This window comes from Pteropus vampyrus, unplaced genomic scaffold, assembly GCF_000151845.1.
Source record: "Pteropus vampyrus isolate Shadow unplaced genomic scaffold, Pvam_2.0 Scaffold510, whole genome shotgun sequence".
NCBI lineage: Eukaryota > Metazoa > Chordata > Mammalia > Chiroptera > Pteropodidae > Pteropus > Pteropus vampyrus.
This window is the reverse complement of record NW_011889291.1, coordinates 155711-165568: the sequence shown is the minus strand read 5'-3', so window position 1 is coordinate 165568 and position 9858 is coordinate 155711. Positions and strand designations below refer to the sequence as shown.

At 48.4% G+C, this 9858-nt stretch overlaps 1 protein-coding gene across 1 annotated transcript; it reads left to right on the top strand.

Moving 5' to 3' along the window:
• Positions 1-1510: 1510 nt before the first annotated feature.
• Positions 1511-5019, top strand: CD209 (CD209 molecule). Its single transcript, XM_023524921.1, is given in 7 exon segments — positions 1511-1591; positions 1662-1692; positions 1695-1745; positions 2919-3070; positions 3831-3943; positions 4751-4907; positions 4960-5019. Coding segments are annotated over 7 exon segments (645 nt in total).
• Positions 5020-9858: the final 4839 nt, after the last annotated feature.

Sequence of the window (9858 nt, the reverse complement as noted above, 5' to 3'; positions counted from 1 at the left end):
CCTTCCAGTTAACCCCAATTCTGAATTTCCATCAAACTTTAGTTCTTCCCGTTCTTGAAATTCATATAAAATCAAATCTTACAGTGTATGCTCTTTATGTCTGATTCTTTTGCTCATGTGAGATCCATGTTGTTGCATGTGTCTATTGTTTGCTTTTCATTGTTATATAGTGTTCCACTGTATGAATATGACACAATTATTTTTTAGTCACCTGCTGGTGGTCACTTGGATTTTTCCAGTTTGAGACTATTGTGAATAAATCTATGAACTTTCTGTTTCCTCTTTGTTATTATTTATACTTTTTGGATAACAGTGTAGACTGTGGAGGTAGACCGTCTGGGTTCAAATCCCATCTCCAGTATTTACCCAACTGTGTGACCTTGGCCCCGAAGCCTAACTTATCTGTGCTTCGTTTCCGCTATCTGTAAAATGGTGGGTGTATTATCTATCCCCAGGGTGGGAAGAGTAAATGAATTCATATATAAAGTAGTTAGAAAAGTGCCCCACTATAGTACGCATTAAATAAACATAAGTAATTCCGATTCAGCTGCTATTCTCAAAGTCAGCAGAAATCACCATAAATGTGGACATCAGCAAGCCCAAGCAGCAGGGCCCAGAGGTCAGAGGGGACAGTGGTTCAAGGAAGATCGGAGGCACCACCTGCCCACCCTGCCCTATGTGGAGGAGGCATAATAAATTAGTTTTACTTCCCATGTCATGAGAGTTCATCAGAAAGATCCCAAGCCAGCTGTGCCATGACCAAGCTGTCGACCTCACCCCAGACCTGGCGGCACTGCCCTGGCATTCCTGGAAGGTCTAGACCATCTCGTATCAGAGGCCCCCTCCCTCCTTCTAGCCTTTGCCCATGTCAGTGCCCAGTTTCCTATTTCTGTTCCCGAGTAAAAGTAGGTATAGGTAAGACAGGCAACTTCCTGCTGCCCAGTCAGTTGGGCCGAGCAAATGGGAGCCAGATGCTAATACTTAGATAAGTTCCCCAAGGACACCTGCCCTAGGGAGACTAATCAACGTTAAGGCAAGGACCTGCTTACAAAGGGCCGAGGGACTTTCCTTTTGGCTTAAAAGTGCCCCTGTGTAATCTTTTCTTCATTGTAATGCTAAGAATCACACCTGGGGGTGAGGATTTAACATGCTAATGAGACAGGCAAGCACGAAGAAGTGTGTAGTCGAACAGCACGGGCTCCAAGAAAACTCCACCTGTACCTGCCTAGATACAGCTCCCTCCAACTCCGCTCCTGAACTCTTTAAAGCCAATGCCCCAGCTTCCCTGGGGGAAGAACCCATTTTTTCCTTCTCACGGTGTTGGTTTCCTTGTACAAAGTTCAATAAAACCTTCTCTTTGTCTGCATTGGTGTCTGGGGATCTATCTTGATTTCCATCCAGGGGGTGTTGCAAGGACCCAGGGTAACACAGAGAGTGAGCACCCCAGGGCAGGAAATAAAAGCTGTGGTCCCCAAGATCCTGGATGAGGCATCTGAAGACAGGGGTGGACATGCGTGACCCCAAGAAACTGATGGCACAGCAGTTGGGCACCCTGGATGAGGCCAGGTGGGGACTCTGGGATCTTGGGGAGGTGGGCGAGGGGATGGCTAGCTCTGGTCTCAGCTTGTCCAGGTTATGAGTCATGTTCTGCCCATTCACAGGAGGAAGAGCCGATAACCAGTGGCATCAGACTCCCCCGAAAGCCTTTAGTTTCTGACAGATTCATAGCTTCAGGACCTTTTCAGGTGCAACAAGATTAGGGGACAGGGAGCAGGGGACGACAACTACCACCAGATTCCTGGGTCCTGAGGAGGTAGGGTCTGGGGATCCTGGAGGCCTGAGTCCTGGAAAAATGGAAGTGGGGAGCCTGGACTACTGAGTCCTTGGGGGGTAAGGGCTGAGGGCCTGGGCCTCTGGGTCCTGGGAGGTGGAGGTGGGGGGATTTAGAGGATGGGAGACAGGTTGTCCATGGAGCAGGCTGAGGCTGGCACCCAAGTGTGCTGGAACCACCTGTTCTTCTCTTTCTCAGGACAGGGCCATTCCACCCCGTACCCCTCACACTCTTCATTGGACTCCTGGTAGCCTTTCCAAGGTCAGGGGCAGGCCCTGAGGGTCAGGGCCTCCCAAGCTTGGGCCCTTTGGCTGCAGACATAGGCTAGGGGTTAAAAGCCAGGACTCGGGTCCCTCTGGGTTTCTCTGGTCAGCTGCCTAGTGGCCTCTCCTATAGCTTCTCCCACCTCTGGTGCAGGGTCGGAGGGGGAGAAGGCCAGAGGGAAGAGTGCTGACTATAGCAGACCTCCTGATGTGGCCTTCTCTGGATGTCAAATTTTCCCTTCTTCAAATGGGATTAACAAAGACCTTGACTCTCAGAAGGGTCCAGAAAGCCCAGTGTAGGGCACAATACACAGTAGGTGTTTAATAATCGTAGTTTCTTTTTTTCTTGGCACAGTCTTCAAGATCCCCAGACCCCAGGGGCCGGAGTACTTGAAGTAGGAGATCTACCAGGAGCTGACCTAGCTGAAGGCTAAGTGAGTGACCAGACACTGGGATCTTAGGGCCTAGACCCTTGTCCATGTGGTGTGACTCTGCTTGTGTCAGTCCTCCTCTCTGGTCCTCAGTTTCCTCCTCTGAAATAAGAAAAAAGAGGACTTGGTGTTCCCAGGGGGCCAGACGCACAGCAGGCACTAAATCAATCCAAGCTCCTGTTCTGAGCTATAAAGTTCTTATTCCTTCCAGTGTGGAAGAGATGAGGGTCAGGACTTCTGCATTCTCCAGGGGCTGAGGCGGGGGGTCTCAGGAAGCGGACAGGGAATGAATGGTCCATGTAGGGTGCGGAGTCAAGGGGGGACTTCGACTCTCAAGAGATTAGAGTGGGCAGGTACAGGGATCGAGGCCTCTGGACCTGCCTTCTCCAACAGTCCCCCTGTGCTGCTCCTGTCCTTGGGAGTGGACCTTCTTCCTAGGACATTGTTACTTCTTCTTCATTTCCCAGCAGAACTGGCACGACTCTGCTGCTGCCAGCAAGGAAGCGGGCGTCCAACTTGTGGTGATCAAAAGTGCCGAGGAGCAGGTACATTAGTCTTATCGGGGGATCCTGACCTGGCCTGAAGTGTGCTTTTGACCACGGGCCAGCTGGGGACAAGACGGAAAGTGGATGTTCTGGGAGAGAGGCTGATTACTCCATGTGGAAAGGCGGGGAGGAGAAGGGTATCAATGAGGGGGTCCCGGGAACTTTGCAAGGAGATATAAACAATCTCTAAACATGTGTGAATGTTTTGGGGAACGCATAACATGTAAATAAACCCCAGTAGTGTGCTGGCAAGTGTTTAACAACTAGCTCTCTGAGTCGGGGTGGAGGGAATGTCCTGATTTCTGGCTTTTGCGAATTTAGTGTTTGCCCATTTCCCTGGTGTAAATTCTCCCACCATGGTTGATTTCAAGCTATCGACATGATGTCACTCAGTGAGAAGCTGAAAAGAGATGTACATGATCAGCTCTCACGAACCGTTTCCAGCACATTAAACCCAGGCATGAGTAAATTCGTGTGGACATACTTAGCACATGTGAAACCCACAACCATGTCTTATTACTAAATGTGTGTGATGAGAGACCAGGTGTGCACATATGTCTGCAAGTCAGAACAGGTGTGCTCATAGGATACAGATGTGAGAAAACTCAGACATCCTGAGCACAGGCGGGGGCTCAGGATCTGGCAAACTCAAAAGCTGAAGGTCAGACTAAAAGATGAACTACCTGGCAAGAAATTAAAGAGATGCTGAATCTGGAAAGTGGAGGGACAAGCTCCTTCCTGACTTCTCTTCATCCACCAGGACTTCCTGCAGCTGCAGACTTCCAAGGGTAACTGCCTCACCTGGATGGGGCTCTCAGACCTGAAACACAAAGGCACGTGGCACTGGCTGGACAATTCACCCCAGCTGCTCAGGTAAGTCTCAGAAATGGGTCCCTCTATCAAGTGGGAGTGAACCCTGACATGAGGATCTTCTCCCACTTCCTGATCCCCAGACTTAACAGTCTGAGATTTTCACTGAGTTGAAAAATCATACTCATGTCTCTATAGGATGGCAAGTGCCCCCAATTCCACCATCAGAGCTGCAGGAGGAGCTTGCAGCCTGGGTGGGTGTTTTAAAATATAGTGTATGTCAGCAGAATATCCGAGGCCCACAGATCAGATTGCCATTGAAAAGACAGTTTGTCATAGTCATAGGTTCCAAGAGAAACCTATTGTAGGGGGGCTGCACAGGGAAGCACCAGGTTCGGTCAGGAGGCAGAGGGAGAGGAGGAACTGTGGGCAAGAGCCTGTATTGTGGTTTTCACAGGCAGGAGTGGGCAACGCGGGTAAGCAGGCTTAGGACTGGCTAGTTTAGAAAATTTCAGTGGGCTCTGGGGCATAGGGGCTGGCCCTGGGTGTCTGGTTATCTGCCTTGGGGTGATTGGGGCAGGAGAATAGTGACCTGGAGGGTGAGAGCCTGATAACTGTGGTGTTTGGGGGTGTGGGCTCTGGATTGATCACTTTGTATTTGAAAAGCATATCCCGGATAGGAGGACTCCTGCTAAAATCGTGGGGGCAGGAGGCCAAGGTCAAGTGACTCAGGCATGCCATCAGGCTGTCCAGAACGAGGCGTGCCTGACACATGCATACAGGGCAGATGTGAAAACAACAGATTAACAGAAGCTAGAACCACAGTTAACACAGTGGGACAGAGGCTCATGGTCTGGGCTGCCTTTGCAGCTTCATGAAGTACTGGAACAAAGGAGAGCTCCACAGCAGTGGGGAGGAAGATCGTGCGGAGCTCAGGGGTGATGGCTGGAACGACTCCAAATGTGACATCAGCAAATTCTGAATCTGCAAAAAGTCCACAGCTTCCTGCTTCAGTGACTGCAGCCTGGTATCTGTACTTGATCCCTGCAGCCTCAACTTCCCCTCTGCTGGTTCTGCAGAACCTCACCCATGTTTACGCCAGCATTCCTTCTCCCGGTCTGTACATGCTGAGATCTTGACAAAAGCTCTGGAACTCTTCTCTGTCAGACTTCTCACCCGTTATGGGCTGAACTCTGTCCTTCCTCTGTTGCCTCAAGGTTCCCCTTGGCTCAGAGGTTGTAGTTCTGGGCACCCTGCTCCTTGGAGATCTTTAAAAAAATAAGAAGAAACAAATTCAAATGGAGTCACTTGTGCTAAGCCCCATGTCAGCAAACAAAGACTTCATTGCAATTTCAGCCCCTCCCAGGGATGTAAGCTTTAACCAGTCAACCTGGAATTTCTTGGTTAGGACTAGCCAAGACTCCTGCCTTCCCCTAAGGGAAAGTGGTCTTGCCTGAAATAATCCACTCTTTGAACTTCTTTGCCCCACTCTCTTCTGCATATCAGAACCTTTCCTTTTGTCCAGCTCCTTGGAATTCCTTTTTACTTGCTAGATAGGATGTTGCCTGATCCATGAATCATTCAATAAAGCCAATTAGATCTTCAGATTTATTTCATTGAATTTTGGTTTTTAACAGAGCTTCATAAAGTGACCCGGTGTGGAATACGATGAGGGCTTGTGTGTTCCATTGGTCTACTCTCTCTGCCTTGACAAGATCACACTGTTCAAATCACTTCGTGTAGCCGCCATGGCACCAGAGCTTCATCACATCCACGCGTGCCTTTCCGCTTCCCAACATTATTCTGCCATTGCCTGCTTCCTGGTCAGAAGGCCTTCTCTGATTGCTGGAGCTCATTCTGAAGGCTGGAAGCACAAGGCAGCTAATGACCCTGGTCAAGCGGTGATTGTTGGGAGTTGGCATATAGGCACCTCAGCTCTCTCCTGCCTCAGGGATATGGTAGACCCCGGGGCGGGCAGCCCAGGAGGAAGAATGTGTGGCTCCAGCTGCTGGAAAGTCTGTTGGCAGACAGGCAACAGCCCCTTTGGGGAAAACTCAGCTGCAGAGAGCCACCTGACCGAAAGTCATGTCCCTTTCCTGGCACGGCTCACACTGGTATAAGGGGACAAGGTCTGGCCACACTGTCTCAACCCAGGACCGTTCTGGTTTAGAGCTCCCTGTGAGGTCAGCTGAGGCTGTTGTCACACCTGCCTAGTTCAACTTCTCCTTCTGCCTAGGCCTGCTTCCTTCCTGTGGTAGAAGAAAGAGATTTATTCTTTGTCCCCAGTTCCTGGCACAGGCTTCTTAAAACCCTTAGAATTTCTTGAATGATAGGGGTGTCTTTTGTTATTCATCATGAACTTCACTGAGCACACTTGAGTTTACACTAATGAGGTGATTTAGGATGAGACCCCGAGAGAGCTTCAGGATGCAGCTGGTCACTACAAAGACCAAATATGTGATTAGAAGATTGGAACAATCAGCCCTGCTTACTAACCTGGGGTGGGATGGGGCTAGAGATCCAGTGCTATAAAAACTCAACAAGGAGACTGGATGAGCTTCTGGGGTGGTGAACACATCCAGGTGCTGGAAAAGCGATACACCTGGAGAGGGCATAGAATCTTCATGCACCCCATCCCCCCATCCTTTGCCCTGTGCATCTCATCCATTTAGCTGTCCCTGCGTTGTATCCTTTATAATAAGCTATTAAATACAATCGAAGTGTTTTTCTGAGTTCTGATACAGATGAACTGGAACTTTAAGCAAACATGATCAGGCAGGAGAGTCTATGGTAGGAGCTGGGGCTCACGGAACTTTTCATGCTCTGCGTAATTATGAGAACCCTACATGTGAGAACCCTGCAGGAAGAACTCTATGTTTATAGTAAAGCTCAATGGTTCTAACTTCCCCTTCCCTTAACTTCCTTTTCCCTTCTATATACACTCCTTCGTCTTGGCGCTCAGGCCAGAGTGTGCACGGGGCTTGCCATGTCTGCCTATTCTGGGTTGCAACCCTTTCTTTTTCCAAAATAAATTCTTTGTTAACTAAACATCTAGGAGACCCTGTCTGATGAGGACTGGAGGGGCCCAGGGCTCCTGGTGGCTTCTCACAGAAGATGTCTTGTGACTACGGAAGAACCCCAGGTGATCCTTGACATAGCAAGTAAGCAGATCAATTTTTAATCGACATGGGAGCCACTACTTGGTCCTGATGGATCATGCTTGGCCCTTAACCCCTGAGGCTCGTACCATCGCAAGAGTAGACGGCTGGCCCAGAAAGTACTTCATCCCACTGCTGACTTCTTGACTTGTTAGTGACTGCTTTTGGGCATGGGTCTTCCCTTGACCTTTGTTCTCCTCCTCACCTGTGCCCGCCCCTCAGGCACTCCTCTAGTAATTGTCTCGATTTCAGTGAGACTCTGAACTCTAGCCTATCTCCTTCATAACCTTTACCATACTTGGCTTCTTCTAATCAGTCTTAACCTCCTTTCTGGACTGTGTTCATGACCACTAACTCTACCAATATGACCTTACTCCTCTTAATTTTAATCTATTCGAAGGCCCTCCGAGGAGGATGGGAATCTAATGCTTTTGTAAACTTTTCAAACATCGTAGCTAGAGGAAACCATCTCTCTAATTGCTGGATCTGTCACCTGTACCTCCAAACATGCCCCCCTTGGCCTATGTTTTACCCTACTTCCTGTAATGTGTCATTATTCAAATTTACCCATTCCGCTGTGCCACACTCCTATGATACCCCAATAGAGGGTTTATTATTTCAAACAGACTGGACGTGTGTAAATGTCACTGCTATTTTATAAAAAGACATTATCAACATACCTCCCTGCTTGTTCCTGAGATTCAAGTTCCTCTTAACATACCTCCCTGCTTGTTCCTGAGATTCAAGTTCCTCTTAACAAAGCTGTACGGACTTCCAGGGATGGCCTTGATCTCTCGGCGGCGACTCATTTCTCCAGTATCTAGCTGAGGCTCAGCATGCCTCTCAGGCATACACTGCGACTCTGTGTGTGCTGGGGCTGCTTCAAACGGCACAGAACCCAATGCCTACTTTGGAGAATGGACGTCAGGAACACCTACCCTCATCGTTGATTATAATACATGTAGTTATAATACCGATTCTAAAATGATTCCTCCCTTTGTTATGGCCTCTAATAACTCTAGTCCTACTTCTCATCTTCGGCCCACGTCTCTTTAAACTTCTCATTAAATTTGTCGCCTCCAGATTACAACAGTTTCACGTAAAGATGATGATGCTACAGGGATTTAAGCTGGTTTCCTCAATGGAGATATCTCCCTGGAGGAAAATCTTGACCCCCCCCAGATCAAACAAGCAAAGATTTTCAGTCCCAGGTTAGGTAGGGACTATGCCCTGTCACAGAAGCCTCACCTCCAGTCCCTTAACATCCAGTATGGTTATGGGTCCAAAAATCTATCAGGGGGTTTATGAGGCAGGATAGATAGCTCAGAGACGCCCCCTCCCCCTCCAGGACATGGCTCAGAAAACTTTCCTTTCTTCAGACCTCCCATCTTAGCCCCAGCAGGGGAAATAAGCCAAAACCGGTCTTTTCCAGCTAAGACGCCATCTTTCGCTAAGGCATGACTTTTGGCTAATTATAATATCATTATAATTGCATTCGCATCACAAATATTGCTTCTCCTATCATGCACCTGCCACCAAGACTGTTCCAGAAACACCATATAAGGAAGAAAGAGCGGAAACCAAGCTTCCTGCCTAGGGGGAGACAATGAGGTTAAGTTAGTACCACATTTCCTGAGCCTTACCCCTAAGAAGAACAAAAGCATCTTGTGACTCCTCTCCCTCTCTCTGTCCTCTGTCTCTGTCTGTCTGTCTGTCCATCACGCTCGCTCGCTTTCTCTCTTTCTCTCTCTCTCTCTCTCTCTCTCTCTCTCTCTCTCTCTCTCTCTCTCTCTCTCTCTCTCGTTTGCCTGCATTCCCCTCTTGAGTGTGTACTTTTGCTTTGATAAACCTTGCATTTTCCTGATTGCTGTTCGTCTTGCCCTTGAATTCTTTCTTATGGCATAAGACAACAATCTGGTCACTGGAGCCCCGAGCTCTCCAGCAACAGTTATTTCTACTGAAATTAGTCAGTTTGGCCCAGTATTACACAGTGCCATTGTAAAGAGAGGAGTGTCACCCAGCTCAGCCTCTAACTGGACTTTTCAAGGGTTGATTATTTTCCTAGAACTGGCTTTTAGCCTTCAGTTTGGTCCTCTGGGATCAGACTGTTCTAGAGTGAGCCTGGCTGGTATCTGACCTGCAGGTTGCTCCAGCTATTGTAAATTGCCTTGGACCCTTTGCTCTAGAGAAAAGTCTCTGAAAAATGGGATCTCAGTTATCGAAATATTTTAAGATCGTCCCTTCTTTGCCAGGGATGCTTGCCAAGTACATGGTTAAAAGCTGCGTGCAATTTTCATGCTCATATTTAAGTAAGTAGACAGATCTTACTAAAAGTAATTCAGAAAATTGGTGGCCACTCTGGAGAACTTTTGAGATTCCCAAACTTCATTTTCTTAAAATCGAATTGGACAACAATCGGGCTAAAATTGTTAAAACGTAGTGGAATGCCCATTTTGAATGGTATTTTGAGGCTTCCAAATGAGACTAAGAATCTGAAGTTGCCTCTATGAGAATTAAAGTCTGAAAATTAACAGAGGCTACCGCAAACTTAAAAAGAGAGAAGGTAGCTTCTGAAGCCACGTGTTCTCCCTCTGCAGGGCTGTGTTGCCCTTTCCCCTCCATTCCATCACCTCAGGATCCATCTTCAGGTCCACCCTATTCTTCTATGCAGACTTTGCCTCAGGCTTCTCCTCCAGCTTGCCACAGGGCTCCTTCCCCAACCCCTTGGCCTCGAGCTCCACCTTCGACGCCATCTTGCCTTCCGCTCCCTCCTTCCTTTCCTTCGGTTCTGCCTCTGGTGCCATTTTCCCTTGAATCCTC